The 25,692-nt window shown below is 32.1% G+C and overlaps 1 protein-coding gene across 1 annotated transcript in view; it reads left to right on the top strand.

The window, feature by feature from the left end:
- Positions 1-19,107: 19,107 nt before the first annotated feature.
- The window catches only part of LOC124360194 (facilitated trehalose transporter Tret1-like), a 35,166-nt gene continuing 28,581 nt past the window's right edge, over positions 19,108-25,692 (top strand). Inside the window, exon 1 of the mRNA XM_046813591.1 lies at positions 19,108-19,257. Within this exon, the coding sequence (XP_046669547.1) occupies positions 19,253-19,257 (5 nt within the window). The 5' untranslated portion in view covers positions 19,108-19,252. The remainder of the gene's footprint in view (positions 19,258-25,692) is intronic.

Raw genomic sequence — 25,692 nt, 5'->3', positions numbered from 1 at the left:
TTTCAAACTGTTTATAATTTAAATTAAAATTTAGTACAAATTAGGTTTAAACTAAATTATAAAGTGATTTGCTATTTTTTTCAATCACATTTTACATTAGGTCTCATTGTGCTAATACAATTTTTGAACCGATTTTGATAATATGGTTAGATATGTATTGAGAACCTCTAAAACTTGTGTAGCTTGCTATTTTCAATTCTACATTGCACTTGACGGTAAAATATATGAACGGTGGGCATTTCGAAATTTTATAAAAATTACAAGAACGTTTTTGTGCATGTCATATATGGAGTCAGTAAGACATCTCCCAAGTTTAAAAAAATATAATGAAACATTTTTGAGATAAATACTTTATGAAACAGAACAAGAGGGTATAGCAGTCGTATACATAAATGAAATGTTCTAGTTTAATTCCAAAAGGCTGTTCATGGTACTAAAATAAACAATTAAAAATTTAGCACAAGGATCTAAGAATACTATTTCCACAATTACGGAATGATACACCCAAAACACCGTTAGTCCATAACCTTACCATATTTATTTTTCAACCAAGAACTGCATTGAACAGTGTGGTTCCTGACGGAGAGAGTATGCAATCACAGCAGCACAGATAGCCTTGTAAAAAGCCTATCGACGCCGCGCCGTCCTTCTCACAAGTGCCTTTACAGGCACTTCACGTCGCGGCACAGCGTGTTTTGTAACCGTCGTAAACTTGTCGATGTCGGTGTTGGGCTTGGTCAATAGCCTCGTTTCTTTGACAAAGACAACAACCTTCGCTAAACACTAAGTGCATGTCCTCTAGCGTTATCTAAACATCTCAAGTGAAACCTTTACAGGAACTTCACGTCACGGAACAGGGTGTTTTTGTTACCGTCGTAAACTTGTCGATGTCGGTGTTGGGCTTGGTCAATAGCCACGTTTCTTTGACAAAGACAACAACCTTCGCTAAACACTAAGTGCATGTCCTCTAGCGTTATCTAAACATCTCAAGTGAAACCTTTACAGGAACTTCACGTCACGGAACAGGGTGTTTTTGTTACCGTCGTAAACTTGTCGATGTCGGTGTTGGGCTTGGTCAATAGCCTCGTTTCATTGTCACAGCCGACTCTCGTTAAACACTAAGTGCATGTTTGGTCCTCTAGCGTTATCTAAACATCTCAAGAGGGTTCTCTTCATGAGGGGTGAAACAGCCTTTTGTTAAGTGGTTCCTGAATAATAATTCAAGTTAGATTATTTAGGCTCCTCTTAATTTAAAATTTTCTAAATTATATCCAGTTGAATTATGTTTATTCTTTGGTATATTGTATAAATATTGATAATAAATTAAAACGTGATGTAACTTTACAAAAACACTGGTTTTATCGAAGCAATACAATTAATTAAACAATAAAATATTACTTTGTATTTATAGTTTTCTGTCTTTTACGCTTTCTGTGCAATACTTTAATATTTAATACGTAGATCAAAGTCATTTCGCTAAGGTCTGACCATTATTTAACATAAGTACTAAAACCACATTAAGTTTATGTTTATTCTTTGGTATATTGTATAAATATTGATAATAAATGAAAACGACAAAAACACTGGTTTTATCGAAGCAATAAAATGAATTAAACAATAAAATATTACTTTGTATTTACAGTTTTCTGTCTTTTACGCTTTCTGTGCAATACTTTAATATTTAATACGTAGATCAAAGTCATTTCGCTAAGGTCTGACCATTATTTAACAATAAGTACTAAAACCACATTAAGTTTATGTTTATTCTTTGGTATATTGTATAAATATTGATAATAAATGAAAACGACAAAAACACTGGTTTTATCGAAGCAATAAAATGAATTAATTAAACAATAAAATATTACTTTGTATTTATAGTTTTCTGTCTTTTACGCTTTCTGTGCAATACTTTAATATTTAATACGTAGATCAAAGTCATTTCGCTAAGGTCTGACCATTATTTAACAATAAGTACTAAAACCACATTAAGTTTATGTTCTACAAGAACAATGTAAAGCGTACTCCATTTATTCCCCTACTTATAGGTTAAGATTTTTTTTATTTTTTAAGTGTAAGGTTTATATTCATATTTTTTTATGCAGTTTATATGCACAAAACTGCTTTAGACAGATTTTTGTGCATAATTATTTTAGATTTTTGCACTCTGCACAGCCTAACTTAATGAGACACGTTTGATTAGCATAATCCTTATAAATTGCACACAAGTTTTATGTATATGAATTTTTTTCATAATTGAACACTTTAAGAGCTTTTTATTGAACAACCATCAACTATTACAAATTTAGATGAATAAAATATTTCATGTAAAAAAATGTAATTCAATTTGGAAAAGCTTTGGTGACATTTCTCATGAATATACAATACATAATCGTAATATTGTTGATAAACCCATCGTTTTATTAAAAATACCATGTAAAGAACTAATTTTGTTGCAATTTTTAAAGCATTACTATCTTTAATAAGTGTATGTCTAGAATTGTGCCTAAGATTTGTCCAATTATTTTTGAAATGTTAAAACTAATGGCATATCCTTAAACATTATCTCACCTTTCGGATTCTCCTCTCAAAAACAAACTTTAAGGAAATAACTATAAGGACAGACAGAGAGTGGAGAATAAGATGTGTATGAGAAAATTTAAAAATCCATAAAAATGCGGTGAACTCCTGGACAATATAATGACACCTGGTTATTTACTAAAGACACTGAACACAGGAGTTTGTTATTGTGTTTTTGTATTAGATGTGTTGTATGGAGAGATTCATCATCAACAAGATTATGTCCCTTGCGCCCCACCTCGAGGGACGGCTGAAACCCGTCATACTTATACCGGACTCACTGAAGTCTTCAACTGCTTGGTTGCTAACCAGAATTTGAAATGTTAATTTTATCATATAGAGGTTTTGCACGGTTTTCATTTATCCAAGGAAGTGGGGAGCGAGCATATATATTTTATTGAAGATGACTGAAGGTTATTTGTACAGTCTTTCATATTATATATGTGAAAATCTAACCGAGAGTAATGGCCTCATGATCGTGTTCTTTTTTTAGATCGAGATTGTTTTATTTATTTTTTTTGTTTTTGAGATGGAATCCTCCACAATGGAACGTATTGTTTGGGATCACTGATTGTAGACTGGCAATAGATTAGTGGTTTACGCAACATTAACCCATTAACCACATCTTGAGGTCAATATGAGGTTGCCTCATGGGTTTGATCTCTATTCTATTCTAATATTGATGGTTATCTTGAACACTAACGATTCTCAGTTCTTGAAGATTTTGCTCTTATGGGAGAAAAAGATGACTATATTTTTTATACTAGATTCTTTAACTTCATTATTGAGAATTCAATACGTCTGATATTTTAGAGTAATAACTTTATCCTGACACATAAAGTCAAATCATAATACATCAGAATACATTTTACGACCGAAGGATTGTAAAAGTCAGTAACAGTACGTTTCGAGATCTGAAATCTGATTTCTTCATCAGGTGAATTGCTAACCTAACACATAACTATAATCTAGGTTTATTTTTATTAATTGGAGTGGAGTGGTGTTAGTGTGTATGTAGTTGACACACAACTTAGTTGTAATTCTTGACTCATGCAGGTCATAACACTTTGGTATGAATTGTTATTTTAACCTAAATTGTAGTTATGTGTTAGGGTATTTATTCACCTGAGGAAGAGATCAGATGCAGATCTCGAAACGTTGTGTTACTAATTTTTTTTGTATCTCTAAGCAATAAAGAATGTCCGGATAATCCATTTTTCTTCATAGCAGAATATCTCTGATCGTAGTTTACACTTGAAGCAATATAGACACGGGGTCACCATTACCCTAAATAGAGCATTGGCTATGTTTCAGGCTATGCACATTTAACATTATGCAATTTATTTTATTACTGTAAAGCATATGATTAATTGTGATGATATCATTGTTGTGAGTGGTGTACAATCCTCTCCTTGTTTGTTGACGTAGCGGTGGGAGTCAAGTCAATGGCGTATGAAGTGATACTAACATTGATCTATCGTCGAAGACTTCTTGTGAGACTAAACATTTACGCTGAGTCTTCAGAAAAACTAACACCGTTGATCAACTACACGGTTGGTAAACACGCTGAATTGTAGCGGCGCCTGACGAAGCACATGATGAGGAACTCGGCCAATAGATTTCTATATTTGATAAACGTCGACATAGGACAATGTCATTTATAACATTATAAAGGGTGTGATCCCTCTGGATAAAGATATACCATTTTACTGCTCAGGTCAAGTCAAACATAATTTACCATATGAATATGGGTCCTCAATGTATTAGTTTCCCAACTATCTGTAAAAAAATAAATTATACCGAAGTTTGCCTCACATTTTTATGATACCCGGCCAGTTAGCGAACGAATATCATGAAACTAGCATTAGTATTTTGCAAATGATGGCATTAAAACTTTTAATATCTTAAAAACCAGCAATTTTTCTCAAGGATTACAAGAATAAAAGTTTTTATAGAATTTTATCACAAATCTAATGATATCAAAAGTATATGAATCGAACAATAAATAACTGCATTAGAACAGATTTACTGTGACAAGACATGGCTCACATTGAAGTTCTCAGTAATAGCCAACAATACAAAAACTGAATAAACGGTAACACACAATGTGGGCCATGTCTTATCACAGTAAATCTGCTCTAATGCAGTTCCTTATTACTCGATTTTAATTATTTTTTGATCATTAGATTTGTGATAAAATTCTCTAAAAAGTATTACCAAACAAGTAATTCTTGAGAAACATTGCTGGTTTTTAAGATTTTAAAAGTTTAAGATTTTTAATGGCAGCCATTTGCAAAATACTAGTGATCATGTTATGATATTTTTCACTAACTGGCCTTAGTATTATAAATATTTAAGGCCAAATTCTGTAATTTTATGTATTAAATTTTAAGATATGAATTTTTTTAACACGTATAGACAGACAGATGGGAAACTAAGCATCGGTGACCCCATGTTCATATGGTGAAATATGTTTGTCTGGACTTGAGTAATAACGTGGTATACCTACGTCCAGAGAGTTATGGGACACCCGTATAATACTGTGGGCCATGCACTGACTTACAGTTATAGAATATTATAGAACTTCTCATTGATGTTGTATACATTTGATGGTCAGAGTACTGTAAGCCAGGCTATACTAAAAGTGATAATGAACTTGTATTAGTAAGAACGATTTTTCGTGATCATTTGAAGTACAACATAAGTGAACATTTAATTATGTTTTATACTGTAAAAAAACTTTTGTCGACGTCCCTATATACGAACACCAGGATTTTACACAGACATGTTTGATATCTGTATGTGCGGACATTGGGATTGAAAGGGGTAGTAAATAATTATGAAATCCATTATAGAATTGAAATTTTGCAAGCACACTCAGTGACCCCTGTTACGTGACATGTCTGGCATACCAATACTTTGTATATCTACTCTATTATATAAAATTAGATCAACTCTAATGGTATCTGAGAGTGTATATCTTATTTCATCACGTATAAAGTACTGTACCGTGTGAATTTAGAGTTTAGCTACAACCCTCATCTCCAGACTGTGTACTGAACCGATTGCACTGAATGTTACATTGACATTCTTAGGGACCCTGATTAACTTATATGCCTACTCTTATTTCGAAAATTCCTACTGGCTATGTCCCACTGATCTCTAAAATTGCATTACAGTCAACAGCAAATAACGATGGCGAATGTCCGAATCCAGTTCACCTTTCAAATAAGTGATATTAATTGAAGGAGCCTGTTAGTTTTCATCAACTGTTCTGTGTAAAGATTTTTTTCATGAAAGAACAACCATAAGTTAAATTAATTTAACTATTATTGTTAATGTGTTTACATTTATATGTTTGAAAGCAAAGAGTGAACTTTATAGTGACAAAACTTACTTAATTTTTTCTGGAATCGCTGTTGAGCACACAGTTCACCCAGATAAGAACATTATAAATAAGATTTGAAAAAATAATTCATAACTGTATGTTATAACTAATATTGATATTCAATGATTGGACAGTACTTTAATACAAACATAAAAGACAAATTTACTATCTAGCTTTTACTATAAATTTACAGAATGTTATATAACCCATTTGACCGAGATAGGCTTTACAGACCTGTATTTATATATATTTTCTTGATCGGGGAACTATGTAAAACAACTATGACACAAAAAATACTAAGGCCTGTGTCAATTACAGTAGTAATAAATACACACTTCGTTTTGGCAGATGTTCTTGATCGTGGCAACAAGGCAGTGCTCATACACGTGCAAAGCCGCGGGTAACTGCTTGTAAACGGATAAGATATCAATAATTATGAACTAATACACGTGAACGAACTAGCAGATTACAAATAAAAAAGTAGTATATGTAGGAGCCAATTATGTAACGTAACGCCAAGTGAAAAAACTTAGATTACAAACACTTTGGTAAGGAAAAGCTTAGCACTAGTGGGATATCAGAGGTTAACGGTTCATTAAGAAATAAACTAAATGTAAAGAGGGAAGCAATATATTTATTCTTCAGGCACGTTTCAAGTGAACGGGACCTATAAAAACCGTGAAGTAAGATTATTTCGAAATCTTGCTTGATTCATAATCCTTCATTATTAACATGGTTTATAGACAGAGTGCTTTAAAACTCATATTAACCAAGAGGAACCTAAAACTAAATACAACCAACGGTTTATCTGTTTTTGTTATTACCGCACGTCTGTATGTATATGTTTGTTACTTAATAAACTATACTTAAAATACAACACTTAACCGACCTGTATTAAACACCGCATGCATATATGATATATCAATAAATATGTTTAGTGAAATTTCCAAATTAAATGTAAAGTACTATTAGTTTTAATATTTAAACTAAAATATCATAAAAAGTAACCATTTTACAAACAGGTAACGTAAGTAAAATTTTTGTAGAAAATCATAAAAAAATATCAAATGACATTTTGAATATGGAAATGTAATAAAAATGAATAACTTATTGCAAGTAAAGTCCGAACATGCATGGCCACCCTCAAGTTTCTTCATAATATTCCAACTGTTCAATAATAAAACAAATAACAGCTAAAATATTATTTTTAATGTGCTAATTAATGTATATGTTTCATTGTTGAACTGTTATATTATTTTGAAGTTAGGGTTGAACATGCATATTCATTTACTAACGGTTTGAATACTTGTGGCGTCTTTTAAACGACGGTACACATTTCGTGAAACGCACTATCACTCCACGAATCAGAAGACATATTTTCAGATTGAAAGCTTGCAGTTATTGGAGAAATAACGAGAAACAATAAATTACAACAGTACCTCACAGACATTTGTTTGTTGGTGGTGTGAATTACTCACAAAACAGACCTAGGTGTGAAAAGAGTTCTACATAAACGCTAGACGTACTATAGTGACCCAACCAAGTGTGATCAAAGGATAAAACCGTTCCTCTTTTTCCTTCTCGTTGCACCAGCCCCGGAAGCTAGTGGTTCTTAGCAAGGGTATAATCGGACACTCTTATTTCGATCGTGGTATATTCTCAACACTCCTCTGAAATAAACGATCACTAGTACAGACTCTTATCACTAACTTGACAGAAAGCAGTAACAGTTTTACGCCTCGACATTTGCTGACATTGAAAGACAATGACCAGTAGCATTTAGTAACTTAGCGAGTAAAACTCCTAGTTGCGTATTAAATGTTTGTAAAATAATTTAGGAAAAACTAATATTTCCCTTTTTTAAATTCCTGAAACTCAGATATTAAAAAAATATTATTTGTAGGTAACTGGTTTTTATTATACGTGGTATTTCGAAACCTTTTTTAATATTTTCGGGGATCATGGTATTCATTTTTTAAACGCCGTTGTATTTTTAAGCAAAGGATATTCTTACCTTGTGTTTTTGTGTGTGTTTTTTATATTGATACAAATCTTTCTTTAAACTCTTACACATACATTAACCAAATTTTACATGGATGTCAGCATTAACCCACTTTATTTGGGTATCTTATCTTAATCTTATCAACCCACTGGTATCTGCATATGACACCACACTATAACTGTCTTTAGCAATAATGATAGCAAGAAAAAAGTATACCTTTTTTCGAGGTGTGCTGGAAAAAGCGATTGCTTTACTTTTACTTTTGTTAAATAAGCTATATATATATAAATATATATATATATATATATATATATATATATATATATCTTCTGTAATACCAATCGGCTTCAATACTCTTCTAAGTACTTTAAAGTTTATACAAAAACAGAATATTCAGTGCTCATGTTTAATTTTCGAGTTTACAGAACCCTTCATCGGAACCACACTGAATTAAAACATACAAACAGAACTCAAAACCAAGAACAAAAGACATAACCGAAATAAAATTTTTACAAATAAATACCATAAACAACATGATTCAAATCAGCTGTATGTAGAATGTTTGTAAATGTTTACATAGAACTAAAATTGTTTTGTTATAAAAAGGAAAAGAGAATCATCTTAGGTTCAACCCATCTGGTTGCCTTGATTTTAAAATTAATTGATGTGCGATTTCAACATTTCTTAAATTTATCAGATTAGTATTTTGATTGGGATTCGGCTCTAAATTGTAAATTCCTTTTAGGCTTAAGCAATATCACTTCGCCAGAAAACTGTCTAAATGTGGTGCACTCGATATTGGGTTTCGAAAATATTTTTTTTGTCAAATTTAGAGCTCTTTAAACAACTTTCTTGAATACAGGAAAAATTGAACATATTTTTTTAGCAGTCCGAAAGTAGGAAATGTAGACAATTTTATAATCAGACCGACATAAAGCCGGCTAAAGATAACAATATGAAATTAATGCAGGATGTACGTGATTTATGCTACATGAAGTAATAGGTTTTGTTTAAATCGTGAAGAAACAAATAATAAGAAACATTTCATTTTCCTGGATAATAGCCAGTTAAAAAAATACTGTTTGTTTAAGGCATAAATGAATAAAACATGAAGCAATAACTGAAGTACATACCGTACAATTTTCACATTTTCATTTTCAGCAGTTATTTATTTGGGCCATATTAAAAAAGCCGTAATCTCCGAGTTTAAATGCTTTTCATTTCACGCGAAGTTCTAACAAAACATTCCGTTTATTCTGTATTTAGTTAAGATCTTATCAGTTCGAATTGTAACATAAAATATGTTGTTCAAATCCAAAACCTTATGCACCACCTTAACTAAGGGAATAGTTTGGGGAATACAGTAAAATTATATAAAATCTTGAAGGTATTTTAGTAAATAAAAAAAAACAAATAACAGTATATCAATATTACAAATTGTGTTACACTACAGTGTTACATATGTGTACGCACAAATGACAAAACCAAATACATGAAGGCCTGACGACACGCAAGGTCAACCCAAACAACGGCACGAAAGTGAAAGTAAAACGCTGTACATATCTAAAAGTACAATAATTGAACAGAACCGGTGATGATAAGGAGGCATGGCAGGCAGCCAAGTCCACCGCATCGCGTAGCACCTCCTTCCAACCTATTGATTGTTACAGCGCCTAGTGCAGGGTTGGGCAGCGGATCATCGGTTCAGCTACTTATTGCCTTAACGTGTTCTAAGTGGCTCACGTTATCATCTTTTTCGTTATTTATCGAGATTTAATAGATTTAATGAGCAGTATAGATATACTACCACATTCAATACTCTTCTTGTCTTTCCATAACGTGTAAGAGAGTATCTAGAATGCCACGTGATAATATGATCTGTATGCAAAACAAGAAAACCTATCCATTCGGCTCCTATATAGGCTATACTACTTTTTGATTTGTAATCTGCTAGTTCGTTCACGTGTATTAGTTCATAATTATTCATATCTTATCCGTTTACTAGCAGTTACCCGTAGCTTTGCACGTGTATGAGCACTGCCTTGTTGCCGCGATCAAGAAAATGTGCCAAAAAGAAATATATATTTATGACTACTGTAATTGACACCGGTCTTAGAATTTTTTTCATAGTTTTTTACCTAGTTTCCCCGATCAAGAAAAAATATATATACATACGGGTATGTAAAGTCTAATTCGGTCAAAAGACAAAACTAAAATGGGTTATATAACAGTCTTTAAATTTATAGTAAAAGCTAGATAATAACTTTGTCTTTTATATCTGTTTTAAAGTACTGCCCAATCACTGAATACTCAATATTAAGTAAAACATACAGTTATGAACTAGTGTTTCTAAAACTTATCTATATCGTTCTTATCTGGATGAACTGTGTGCTTAACAGCGATTCCAGAAAAAATGAAGTAAAAAGTTTTGTCAATCTCAAGCCCACTCTTTGCTTTCAAAAATACAAATACAAACACATTAACAATAATAGTTGAATTCCATGCTGTATGGGTTACCCCATTCTATTTCTATAATTATCATGAACTAGACCTATCGATCAAATAATGTTAAATTTGTTAATAGTTCATTCTACACGAATTACATTTGTAATTAACTAATAGGACACATTATTTTAAATGGAAAATTATCCAAGCACATTTGAAAATTCTCGGGAATTGAACTCGTGACCTCTAGGTTAGATAGTACCAACCCTAGGCTAGGGTAAAGATCTAATTGATAGATCGTCTTCCATTACAATTTTCATTTTTTTTACATCATGTAAAAGTGGATTTTTACTTTAAAATTATTATGTGACCTTTATAAAAAACCTAATCTAAAGCGGAATTATTACAAAAGTAAATTGTTACTGCATGTTGAAAATGCATTCTATTTATATAGAAGAAGAAGAAGAAAAAGTGTTTTATTTAAAAAAAAAAAAAAAAAAAAACGGTTGAATAATCAGGTGCCAAGCATGGAATCAAGTATAAACAAACACACTACAGCAATGGCCTATGGGCCGTCTGCTGGGTTGGCTATTACAACGTGAAAAGTTCCAGTATTGTTCATTAATTAATAAAGATTAATTATATTACTAACGATTTTAACAAAAATAAAATATAATCTTCTGAATGCTGAAAAGTATAAAATGATAAATTAAAATATTCATTTGCATTAAATTTAAGCGTAAATGTAAATTAATAAAATACTAATATAGAAAGTAAGTTTACAAGAATGCTACTTGAAATTCTCTAGCATTCTATTTACATAGAGTGTTTAATTTCCTGCATATTATTCCAGATAGTGTTGGTAAATTCACATGAAGTTCGTGCACCACATGTCTACGAAAATCCAAAATACTGTAAATAACACAAATTCAACTCGGTAAGGTAATTGCTCAAGAAGAGCTTTTTAAAAAAGAAATTGCTGAAAACGGGACGAATGGCAATTATAAAATAGGTGCTTGAGATGTAAGAATCGCTTTTATTAAAAATAGGAATTATAAAAGTCTGTATTTGATGCGGATTGTATTTTTTTACTATCATTAATGTTGGCAGAAACAAGTATCCATAAAATAAATTACATTTAATGTTCATTATGTACTTTAAACTTCCAGTTTTTATGTCGATAACAACGAAAGAGTAACGGTATTGGCGCTTTTCAACCAAACTGCTAATTATTATACAAAATATGTACAAATGTAATGTTGTTTATATAAAATTTTAGAATTATATAGAAAAATGTATTACTAAATTACCATTAAAACTTTTATTCCTGCTCTTATTGTCTTGGACATTTAACTTTTTGAAGAAATAGTTATAGTTTAATTTTTAGTGCGTAATTAATAAACAAGGTTTCTCTAATTTGCCGCAGTCGGATCCTGCTCGTTCAATCGTTTAATAGTGCAAACCACTAGACTGCCAAGGGCAGTATTGCCACGATCGTCTGTATTGCAAGAGTAAGCCGATAATTAGTAGATCCCATCAAGGTACGTTTATTAATAAAGTTTCTTAAAAGAAAATCCCTATGTAGATTTAGTTTCCAAATGAATTTTACTGATAAAGTATATTTGCAGTTTGTTAACAAATATTTTTAACATACTATATGCATATAACCAGTGAAACGTATAATTTTTCTACCAATATAACATTGAAACTAAAAAAATTGAAGTTTTGAATTACCTTATTATTATTTACCTTGTTATTTTGGGAGTTCCGATGGCCGAGCGGTCTAAGTCGTTGGACTTTGGGTCTGAGTTTAGAGATAGCGCAGGTTCAAATCCTGTCTGTGACCGTTGCACTTTTTATCAGTACAATCAACCTCGTACTGTATCGACTCTCCCCTTTATTCTGTTTGATAAGATCCTCGCACAGGCCTGTGGCCCATGAGGACGGACGGAATAAGGCTTAAAAGGAGATCGGCCTCTCCTTTAAAAACAAAAAAAAACAAAAACAAAAAAACCTTAGGTTAAAAGCTATAAACTATTATAAGCTATTAAATTAAATTTGTAAAAATTAAACTTTTATTGTTTATTATTGTTTTTTGTAACATTAAATATGAAGCTTGTATTGTTTAATTTGAAACTATTAATTAATTTCAACAACAAAAACCTATAATTATACTTTTATTTTTTAACCTTTCAACATTGTGGGGTATTTACTTTTGTGAAGGTCGTCTGATGAAGACAGCTTATGATGTCGAAAGGACTTGCGTAGTAAACGGTATAATTATTGGTTTGCTTGTTATTCTAAATTAAGTGACATTTAAATATTGTTTATTTATAGTGTACAAAATAAGAAAACCACCTTATGAGTATTACCAACGTTTAATGGTAATGCGATATAGTCCAAAACTAACTGTAGTATACAAAGTATGCGATCGTTCGTTCCTTTTTATATTATATTATCTTGCAACACCTTAATGCGAGTGGCCCAAATCATCCACGGAAGCATTTCACACGCAAAATATGAGGGGAGTCTAATTTATAGATCTTAACTTCCCAACATACTCTGTCTAACAGAGGTAAATGGCTATCTTACAACGACGGAAGTAATTATTAATGTCCACGCGGTTGACTGTTATTAATTTCATGTTCAAGTGAAAAGTCCTCGACATATTCTCGGGTCTGACATGATGCAAGGAGTTGAACAACTACAGATCGGACCCACAGCGTCTAATTGCCCGAGGCTCGTTGTTAACAATTAATTCCCACCACTCTAGGGAAATACCCCTCCCCCCCCCTCCCCCCACCAAACAGTGGACTGAACACGTTCCGGTTTACATACATTTCATTCCCGGATCTAAAATTCCTTGTCGTGTAAAAGAATGATACATTACTTTTACAAGTTCTATCTGGATACGATTTATCAAGAAAAACTAATAATATTATATTTTCACTTGTTTGCAAGAACACGTTTTTCAGTTTAAAAAAGTATGGTGGTTCTCTTGTAGGATATAAAATTATGAGTTCTAGAGTTTAACTTACAAAGTATCTAATGTAAAATGCATTAAATTCAACGTTTAAATCAAGTTGATACGTAGCTTTAATTCAGATGTTTTACAGTGAACTTTGTAGGCTAAAAGTGAATATTTCTCTTGATATGTAAAACGAATAGTATGAAGCAATTCAGTTTGGAATAACCTCCACATTTGACACTATACTGCCGCTGAAAAACACAGCCACTGTTAATTTGTAACAACTGCTAATTTTAAAACTTTGTTAAACACTACTATGGTGTTCGATAAATCCTGAATTGCGATTTGAACGACCCATGAGACTATCGTGGAGCGATGATTCTCCCCGTATAGTTTTTATTGAAGAGTCTACTCTGTTAGTACATTGTTGCATGTTCACTGTCGCGGAAACATGTTATGATGAAGACGAATTGATGATGAAATAATGTGATAGAAATGGAGAGATAGATATTTTTAAAAAATATGATAGCAAGCTTTATACTCCCATATGAAATTTGGCATTACGTGTAGATTAGGTACCGTATATTTTCAACATTTCTGAAAAATAACGTATTTTGTCAAAAGCTTAAATATATTAATGATTATATTAGGCATAGATAGCACAGCCTCTTATTAAAACTCATTTAACAGAACTATAACTCTGTATCACATACGTTAAATAATCCTTGAATCGTTATAAAAGATTGAAATTTGAGTGGAAACCTGACTTTACATTCTGCGAGCGTTTTGAACATACTAGTTACTCCTTTTTAATTTTGTATTATTTTTCTCATAACACGAATTGTCCTAAAAAGCTCTCAACAGCTCCATGAATAACGCATCGATGTTATTCTATGGAGGAATATCGACTCCAATCGTGATCATAATAAAAAAACTGAAGTAAATCTATGACCATCGATCTACGATAAACAGTTACTTCCATTACAAAGCACTCCATAATATGGTGGGAAGGTTTGATTCAGTCTGAAAGTTGAGTTTACCTCCAGTTCATCTTCCTCTTAGAGCAGTGTCCAGAATCTGACGCTCTCGCAGACTTAAATCCTGGAATTTGGAGTCATGTTCGTCTGAACAGATCCAAAGAAATCGGTGACGAAGAAGTTCAAAAAGAAATCTTTACATCGTTTCGATATGGTTATCACCCAGACTACAAAATATATAAATATAATGCAATCTATGTGAAAGGGTATTCTCATTGTCTCATCAGGTGCACTCCAGATTTCCAGTCTGTGACAGCGCCAGATTCCAGACGCTGCACTAAGATAAATGTGAACTGGAACTACAGTAAATCCTCTGTAGTTCCAAATGTTCGACACTAAGGTCACAAAACGTGATCGCGACATTGAACACGTGATGACTGTCAGCAGACCTCCACAAACACACACCCGAGACCTCGGTTAATTATTTCCAATCTGCCTTGCAACGGCTGCGTTGGCGTTGTGTCGCGATTAACGTCACGTGGCTCCGAACCTTTATCACTTTCCACCTAGTGCACTAAAGTCAAGGAAATTTCCGCATACAACTGTAAAGGTAAGTATTGAAAATAATACCGCCTTCGAATACTTTACTCCAAATCATTGTTTAGTGAATATAGTTTTAAATTTTTTTTTATTAACAAATTTGTACTTTATATATCAAGTATTTAAACTACACAAGTTTTTTTGTTTATTCAATTATCAATTTACAATAATTAGCGTGTGGGCTAAATACTTTTACAAATAATGTTTATTATATAATAGCATTTTAATTTATACAATTAAGTCATTTATTAAGAAACTTATTTTATAACTCTTATTTAGCACATATATTAGATTTTAAAATGTTTCATTTTCCACTTATAATTTTTTTGTCAGCAAATAATAATTTTTTATAGTCGTTGACATAATGTACATGCATGACAAAAGTTCGATTACAATAATAAACATTATATATAATAAATATACTATAATGGTAAATTATTGATACGATAGTATTAATACAGTACTGAGTTATAAAAAACACTAAAAAATGCGACTAGAGTCAGTAATTGAAAGGTTGTTTACATTATTCTTTATAATTTAAATTACAAACTATTTAACGCTATTTTTTGTAAAAGTAGCTAAACATAAAAATTTTAATTGGAGTAGCTATTCAGTAGTATTATTGTGGAGAAATAAGATTATGTTAAAGGGTTTTAAGAAACTCTTGGTATAGGTGCGTCTTATAGCTAAGTATTGTATCATTTCAATATTGTACTAAATGTACTAAGGTTGTCTATCGTTCTATCCATCAGTAATAAAATGAACTATAGAATTTAAATTTTGAATTGAACCTTAGTTAGTTTGAATTCTATTGGCCAGTGATTTTGGGCCTGAAATCTCTGTTGCAAAAGAATATAAATGATCATGTGTCATTTTACAAAATTCAACTGGATAATATGTCAAATTTGGGGGTAAAACAATGTGGAAAAGAGAGACTTAATTCACAGTTTTTGGGGAGAATCGAATAAGCTAAATGAAGATAAACATTCAACGGTGACAGTATAAATGGAATACATGACTAATAAATGGCGACAGAATCATTGGAATGGAAGTGTGTGAGGTGGTTAGAGTTGTAGAATCCAATCCCTCATATTGACATCCCTTCAGTATAGTTGGGGGGGGGGGAATGCGTGAAAGGGTTGAGTGGATGTTTATTACCTCAAATGCACCCATGCATCTTAAAGGAGTCCAATATGTCTATATACATGTGATTTTTTGCTTTCGATAACATAATAATTTCAAATTGTAATCCCTCTTTGGTACATTACAAGAATGGGAAAAGTACCAAGTATTTTGCACAACCCAGAGAAGCTGTTTTGTAATATACCTATAGAATTTGAGTTTCCAAAACGCAAAGCATTAATTTACATATTTGGAAGAAGTTCAAAAATACTGCGAGGATCGAAGACGCTAAATTGGTTGGCTGGTGATAGTTCTACAAAAAATAAATTCATCCTTAATAATTAATCATCTTCTTGTTAAAGTTATACATTGGACCCTCTAATAAACTGTGATTATATTTTAATTAATAAAACTACTGACTATCGTTTGACGCTAATTACTCAGCCTCAATAGTTTTAACACTTAACACTTTAACACTCCGTGTGATAGCACTTAGGTCTAATTAAACATAAATACCGTAACAGCGAGATAATCATATAAGTAACAAATTATTCATGTGATAAAACGATGTTACTATCTATAGTTAAAGTTACACTTAACAATTTTGAATTAGAATCTTCCTGATGGTTTTCCTTCTTTATATTGTTTAAATATCGCCTACGTTTTTCGTTTTTTTACGTTTTTTTTTTAAATGCATTACAGTGAAAATATTTATTTCTCTCTACAGTTATATGGGTTCACAAAATTATATGGAAAGGAAAATTAAGTCCTCCAGATTTTCACTGGAAAGCTGTGATTTTGGTTGGGTTTTCCTATATTGGAATGTATTACACAGGTGGGGATGCAATTAAAAATATTTTAGTTTGCGATAGTCCTAAGGGACTATCGCAAACTAAAAACTATTTCTAAGGGAATACAATTAAAGGAACATTTAATAATTACTTGTTTTAATAATCTGTTTTAAGTAGACGCTTTTGATATGTTTAGCAATAGATATTTTATAGGAATTTCCAAGCATCTCCCCAATATCTCTACAATAAAACCTCTCGTATCAATTTAATTCTAAAATACTCACCTTCAACAAGATTATGTACTAAAAACTATTTACAGTCGTTTTGGTTCTTTCAGTTATAATACTATTTAAATGCCCCATAAATGTCGAATTTTGGCTTAAGCTTGTGTTTTTCTTTTTTAAATATCCTTCTACATTCTCATCGTCTCATTGGTGGCGTATCAGGTGTAGTATCTGGCTACGATTCGTAGTCTGGTTGTATCTGATATCGAAACCGTACAAAGAGTTCGTTTTGAGCTTCTTCGTCGCCGACCTTTTCTTGATCTTTTTTGACTAACGTGAATCCAGATTCCAGGAATCAAGTATGTGACAGTGTCAGATTTCAGACGCTACACTTAGAGGAAGGTGAACTGGAGCTAAACTCATCATTCACATTGAATCAACCCTTCCACCATAGACAGCTACGTTATGTGTACACAGGATTGTTAGGAACACAAATATATTATGGATGGCTGTGTAATTAAAGTATCTGTTGGATTTATCATCTAGTGAATATCTAATATGGAAGGTCACACATTTAGTTCAGTTTCATTATTATGATTACGACTACAGTCGCTAGTCCTGGGACATTGGTGCCTCATTCATGGAGCTGTTAGGATGGTTTTAAGACAAATTGTGTTTTAGATAAATTACACAAAATTTAAAAGGGATAACCAATATGTTCAAAACGCTGTACACATTTTCACGCAGTACATCGCATGCTAGAATGTAAAAATGGTTTTCCACTCTTTTAAAACGATTCAATGATTATTTAATGAATGTACTATTATACAAAGTTGTATAGTTCTGTACAGTGAGTTCTAAAACGAGACCGTACTGTACATTAAATTTCAAAAATATAATCAATACCAGATTTAAGCTTTTGAAAAAATAAGTTTTTGTCAGAAATTTTTAAATATACCTAATCTCCACCTAATGCCAAATTTAATTTTGGAATACGCCTATTTAGCTATCAATTATTTTTAAGTATCATATCTCCATTTCTAAGACATTATTACATAATCAATCCGTTTTCGCCATAACATGTTTTAGTGACAGTGAAACATTCTGCGGAATTTCTTTATCATACCAAAACGGTAACAATTTACTAAAAGATTAGATTCTTTAGTTTTTTTAAGACAAATTGTGTTTAGAGGTCAATTATTCAGAATTAAAAAAAGAAACCTCCCCCGTGATGTGCCAATACAATCTAAAGAAAGGTCTAAATTTTCCACATGGGTTGAAAATTCACCCAGTATTTTTATGACTTACTAAATAACACATTTGAATAAGTTTAAAAACGTGGCACTTTGCGTTTTAGTAAATAATAAAATTTAAATGTCCAAAATCTAAAGCTTTATATCTAAATTTTAAGGTTTTACATACCTATAAACTTGTGTGCGAACTGCTAGTATTTTGTTCAATAGTGTTGTACATACAGATTGTGTCACATATTGTGTTAACTTGAGTTTATTCACAATCTACTATTCACTTAGCCTTATAAAAAGTGAGTTGTGTTTTACATACGATGTATTTAAGTATTTAGACTCAGTGTATTAACATGTGTGTTATTCCGTGTTATTCTTTAAGTAGTGTTAGTTGTGTTTTATACGGTTTATTAAGTTTACACTCAGTTAAACTACTATTTTAGATACAGTATTGAGAGTAAACGAACTCTTTTTTCGATTAAGCACTTTCTTCTCTACTATGCGTCCAAACACAAAATCCTTAGTCGGGATAGAACATTGAAACAAGGTTGTATTCATGTCACACAACAGTATGGTAATCTTGATATAATAATAAATACTCAGATAATAATGGTAATTATGATATAATTGGTACACTAATAGTTAGGGCATTGTGAGCTGATAGAGTAGTCGGCTTATCAGTTGAAGTTTCTAGACCATGTACGATAAGATACTATCAAGGCCCAAGGGTAGCTAGCAGAATACGCAGGAAAGCGTATGGGAACTGTTCACATTTCGGCAGTGAAGTCTGTATAGTCAGTGTACATGCAGTTAGTGTTATCGCACTATTTAGATAGCCGTGGATAAGAGGACCGAGTCCGCGCTGCCTGACATTCGCGTGGTGACAGTGGCTGCCTGCTTGGACTTAGCTGGACATGGCGTAAGTACTCACACTTTCATCTTATTTTATTTTAAAAGTGCTATTTCTATTCCGTGTCCTAGTAGTGTTTACAAATTTTAATCCTCAATGAGCTGAATATTCAAATATAATAAACTTCAGCTTTATTTCAAAACTAGGGTACCAGGTCCCGCTTCCCTCACTTAACCTCTAATTTTCCCAATAACATTTCTCTCCCTATTTGCTTAACCTCAATTTAAGTAATTGTTATAAAAAACAATTTAATTACAAATAATAATTTTTAGCAATAGTTTGCGGGTTTATCTCATTAACATTTTTCGTATTATCATTTGTCAAATGTAATAACTACAGCTTTAACTACACTAAGTTTATTGATTACAACCTCAAAATAACCACTTAAATTTATTTGTGTACTATTATTGTAACACGTTACTTCAATAACACTTCTATAACCCAAAATTCTAAATTTCATTACCTGTATCGTATTAAGAAAATATATCCTACTATCTTAACTTATCAGTGGATCAGTCGTTCGAAATTGAAAAATATTTCAACTATAGGCCTACGAATTTCGGAATGTTTAATTTAATAGTTACGTTTATTTCTTATCAATTTGATTTAAACAGGTTTCTAAATGTATTAGAGACCGCAGCATTTATCTCTCTTTTTCTCTCAGATTCCAACACCTCCTACACTCCCACATCATGATGCAGATACATCTCACCAGAATGATCAGTCATTTCTTGTTTTAGAAACTGATGATCAAGTGTCTTTCTTAGCGCATATCTAATAGTTTTACACTTTTGCTCCACACTACAATCATAGCACTCTTCCACTGAACTCATATATGCCTCAATAAAGCTGCTGGTTAGTCTAACCACTACAATCGTTGAAATAGTATTTCTTACTCTATAAGATTTCCCATCTAATTTCTGGTGTCTGCTCAAAAGATTAACGGCGATAGAATTATTTTGAAATTACGAACATTAACATGGGTTTTAGTAAGCAAATGGAACTCACAATCTCGAACTAAAATTACTCAGTATATAGTATTTTCAGCAAATAAAAGAGTCCACAAGTCCTACAGCAATTCTTTCCGCCCCTACCCCCTATGGTGTCTATTCACTGTAGCATTTTGAGCAATATTATTCAAATTAATGGCCCTTGTGGTCTATTTCTTTCACTCTGCCCCTCTCTCTCTCTCTGGGTTCGTTTTCCTAATACTTTTCCAGCATTTCCTCCCCTTTAATGACTGCCCATCTTTCTGTGGGAATTTTGTAAACTCAGTCAATAATAATTTATGACTTTAGTGTATATTATTAATATAATATTCTAACTTTAACGTGTTATATCCTAAAAGCTACAACACTCTGCAAAACAAACTCCTCGTTTTGGCTAAGCGTTAGCGAAATATAGAGTCAATATAGAGTTTGATGGTAGTGCATATCACATTATTGGATTTGGCCAGTCAAAGCCACATTCAGGAGGCCAGTTGAATTTCTCTTCTGTTTTTCCGTCCGCAGAATATCTCAAAAACAAATAAGCTGTAGATAATTTAGATGCAAAGCTTGTTACATGGTCTAGCGTACTCCTATCTATTATAATTTTAAGTTTGCTATGAATCCCTCATTGTTCACTTTAAACCAATGTCCCCTTAGATTAACACTTGTACGTAAAGCATCCGTAAATAATAAATTCAGTTAACCTAATTTTGGGTTTTTAATTAAGTGAAAAACATTAATTTAATTTTTACAATTTAATTAATACCTCGAGCTTCCTAATTCAACAAAAATATAGTTTCTTTATCAACTAGTTGCTTGACTAATCTGACAAGAATTATATTAATATGAGCTTGTATCGTCAACATTCCACAAGAGACAATAATTGAGAGCCATGCCGGATGTGTCTAATTGCGACATATGTTATTTCAATTCACAATATATAAACATCAATGTATTTTTAAATGTCAAAGTTTTTCTCTCTTCTTTTGTTCAGTTAGATCAGTACAGAAGAGTTACTGCATAAACCATTCTCGTTTCACATATGTGAAAGAAACGGCCAAAAGCAAAATAACTGAATCGTCAAAGGTAGGGGCTCTGTTGTGTAGTGGTAGCGCACTCACCCGGCAAATGAGAGATCCGGGTTCGTTTCTCGGCGGAGCAAGTACTTTTTGCGATTCAATGTTAATTGGAATTAAATTAGGCTATTGCCATTTGTACAAATTTGATTAATGTATATATGTATGCACACACACACACACACACAATCATATATATGTATATATATATATACATTTTGTAACATACAACGATGAAAAATGTCCGAAATCCTGTTATTCATCGTCAATAACGAACTTTAAACAAAGTATGGCATCACCTTCGAATAGTTAAATTAGTTTCGAAATTTATAATCCATAAACGTTAATAGCATGGAATTTAAAACTAATGATTACGCCACAATCATTTTTTTACTTTAAACATACATAAAGTAACCAGAAATGTTTTGTAATTTTATTTTAAATTATACAGGTTACTTACTGCAAAATCAACTAATGGATTGTATTGATCACACAATATGTCTCGAGGTTTAAACATCCATTGTAATTCTTGGTATATTGAAATAAATTTCCAACAACAAAAATATTTGCTGTAAAAGTTAAAACATTACTATTTAAAGTTGAGAAAACTGGGATTCATTTTTGCACAGTATATCTTTTTAGATAAACGGTTCCACTGATTCCTCATTTGAGTCTTCTTTTTATTAAACATCATAATTCATTATTATTAAATATTTTATTTTGAGGTACACAAAACCCATTAAACGTTATTAATTACAATCTGAATTTCAACTTAAAGAATGCATGGTAGCTGTATTATGAACCCTTTTTACACTGATGAATTTATTTGAAACTATAAATAATTTTTTTTTTTCATAATTAGTATGAACATTTCCAAACATTCTGTCCAATCTTAAATAATGTTAAAAATTGTTTTACAAAGAGGACTCGAGTGTATTTTAAAATTTAATGTTGTAAGCTTTTAACATTATACGTCACGAAAAAGTGAGAGATTTTCTGTAGTAGCCTATTTTCCATAAACTATCGCGAACTCGGCGTTGAACTTTAATGTGCATTTATTACAGCTCTGTTAAAGTGACTGCCATCAATAGTCATAAAACCACACGAGTGGCTTGCCGGATTTCCGTGATTGAACTGTAAATCGTAACATTTAATAGGCTATTTTTGTATTTACGTTCCATATAACCATAAAACTAAACTAATTTTTCAAAACTTTCATTTGAAACAATTGGAACAGAGAAGTAAATATGAATAGAGTACACATCCTATTACACCTGCTACCGAGGAAATTGAGGCAGGTCCTGCAATTGAGAGTTTCGTGTGACAAATTCTCTACATGTGACTATTGTTTTTATTCATTTGCCATGTAATGGACAAATAATTCATATACAAATGTTTCAGTTCCGGCAAATAGTGCTCGTGACAGTATGGGAGCATGTCTCATGCCACAAGCCCTATATGTTATCAGATGTGGCCACTTCCACTTCACGAGAGCCTATCGCTGATAAGGTTGACTAATATACATTAATAATTAATCGACCTTCGACTGGTCGTTGATATGATACCCTACACACGATGTTTAGGAGACAATTACCGAAAATGACTTACGATTAATTTGGTGGTGAATGCTTTAACATAATGTAATATTATACGTTATACATTTTTCTTCGAATTCTTGTTTAAAAAGACTAATAAATCGTGTTTACATGGAATCATATTGGGAGGATTTCCTGTCTTCAATAAATTTGTACTTGTTCATATTAGGAAGAAAAGAATAAGTGGGTCATAAAACATGTATCGACTGTAATTCAATTATTTTACTGAAAATTGCGATACTGTTAATAAAAAGTTAATCGCGTTCATAACTATTAAATCATTAATTATTTGTTAGGAACTCACGTAAAGTTCTACTGATACGCTGAACACAAGTATTTTTCATAATCAATCATGAGAGCTCGTGGAGGGCTGCAACATCATGAACTCAATATTTCAACACAAGTATTGGATACAGAAGCTTGAAATGTGAAATGTTGAACACATTTGCTTCCAATGATGAATAATATTGATAATATGGTTTATAATATCCATATTGGAATCCACGAGGTTACAGGCTTTGAGCAGGGGAGGGTGCGAAAACGGTGACTTATTTTAATGATTATCACAGATTTTTGGCGATGTTTGGGGACAGGTCGATACCATGATAAAGGTTCCTGCTAATTCCATTCAATACAGGAGGAACGAACCAGAACGGTTGAAACCACAACGAGCCTCTAAGTATTACGAGTATATATTTGAGGAATGGTACAAACAGTGACATTGGTTCGCATCACAGAACTACTCCTATGATTGAAACTAATTTCCCAAATTTCACGCAGTTTATATGAGGGCACATTGCTGTAATTCGAGAAAACACGTTACATTACAAAATATGGTAAAACATTTTCATTTTATTCAAGATTTATTTGACTATGTACTTCTAAATATAATAGTGTAATTAATAAATGAAAAATAAAATTTTGAAAGTACGTTAATTAAGATAATGTGGATATTTGGAACCCTTAATTGCAATATTCTTATCTGTCTGACTAACCAAGACATCAATGGAACGAAAGTGTTCTACTCATAGTTAGCTCTTTATTCCTCGGCGGTTCACTATAAACATTGTAAAAACTAGTCTGAAAGGAAACCATGCAGACCTGTCGTTTTTAAATGGAAAAATGGTACAGTTCTCAAATTTTAAAGAATATATTAAGGAGTAATTTTACGGGGTGATCAAATAGAACTCCAACTTGGAGATGGATAAAGTTCTGGAAATATTTTAAGGCCTTTAAGACAATTAAATTATAGAAAAACACAATCTATAAGTTCGTGTCCTACAGTCGAAATGGAACATACCTGGATGGAGAGTTGTTCCATAGTGTTACACAAACATGAACAATTTATCAGCATAATAACATTGATACTCGCCCATTTAAAAGAGCGGTGTAAAAACATTCAATTTAATATGGAATAAAAGGAAGGTGAACTAGAGCTTAATTAATTTTAATCAAGCCTTCCTAACTACGTTATGTGTAAAACATATTCGGTAATAAGGTATGTCCTGAGTAATGACATAAGTAGTTTAACACTGTTTAGACATTTCCAATCATAGTGTTACACAGAGATGAACCGGTTAGCAACATATCAACATGGATACTTACATCTATAAGAGCTGTGTAGGAACATTCGCTAATAAGGTATGTCCTGAGTAATGACATAAGTAGTTTAACACTGTTTATACATTTCCAATCATAGTGTTACACAGAGATGAACTGGTTAGCAACATATCAACATGGATACTTACATCTATAAGGGCTGTATAGGAACATTCGCTAATAAGGTTTGTCCTGAGTAATGACATAAGTAGTTTAACACCGTTTAAACATTTCCAATCATAGTGTTACACAGAGATGAACCGGTTAGCAACATATCAACATGGATACTTACATCTATAAGAGCTGTGTAGGAACATTCGCTAATAAGGTTTGTCCTGAGTAATGACATAAGTAGTTTAACATTCCCAACGTGTACACAAAAGTGAGCGGCAAAGGCTGAGTTTGTTCTCAGAGGTGTAAACTGACAGGTAAGGCGAAAGTTTCAATTTTTCCCATGCAAATTCATGAGCGCTATAAGCACATTAGGCTCATCCATTATGCATCTGTGGAAGGGGCAAGTGTGAGTTCCCACCACCATATCGCATCATTAGCTGGATAGACTATTCCAGGGGATCCTGCGAGGATATACTGGAAGTGATCTGTCCACTTCCAGGTGTGGATACTTATCTCCGTGACTAGATGTTTGAGGTTCAATTTGTTTGTGGACTAGATGACTTCCTTTTTCTTATTTTAAAGTGTTGTCTAATTTCGTAGCAATTATTTCGCGATTTGATGGTTTTTCTATGCCAGTTTATTGGCTGAGCGTTAGCGAAGTGTGTAACACTATGAAATTTTGCATGGAAATGCAGCGATGTTTGTTACATAACAAAACATAAACTCTACCCGTACTCATACTGTCCAATAAAAACGAATTTTAAATAAATTTAATGAATACTCAAATATATTGGAGAAGCATTCATAGTTTTAAGGGAAATTTTTACAACTTTGATGTAACTATAAACTCTTTACTGGCTACACATTAATATTTGGCTAGAAATTTTGAAACTCCACAATCTTCATTCATAGGAATATTACGAATGGGGTCAAAACCTATGTTGTATTGATTGTAAAAACGTACAATTTAAATCATTTAAATTAATTGTATATATATATATATATATATATATATATATATATATATATATATATATATATAGTCAAATAAACCAGAAAACTATTTCACGT

This window comes from Homalodisca vitripennis, chromosome 4 (genome assembly GCF_021130785.1).
Source record: "Homalodisca vitripennis isolate AUS2020 chromosome 4, UT_GWSS_2.1, whole genome shotgun sequence".
In the NCBI taxonomy this organism is placed as follows: Eukaryota; Metazoa; Arthropoda; class Insecta; order Hemiptera; family Cicadellidae; genus Homalodisca; species Homalodisca vitripennis.
This window is presented reverse-complemented; position numbering and strand designations above follow the sequence as displayed.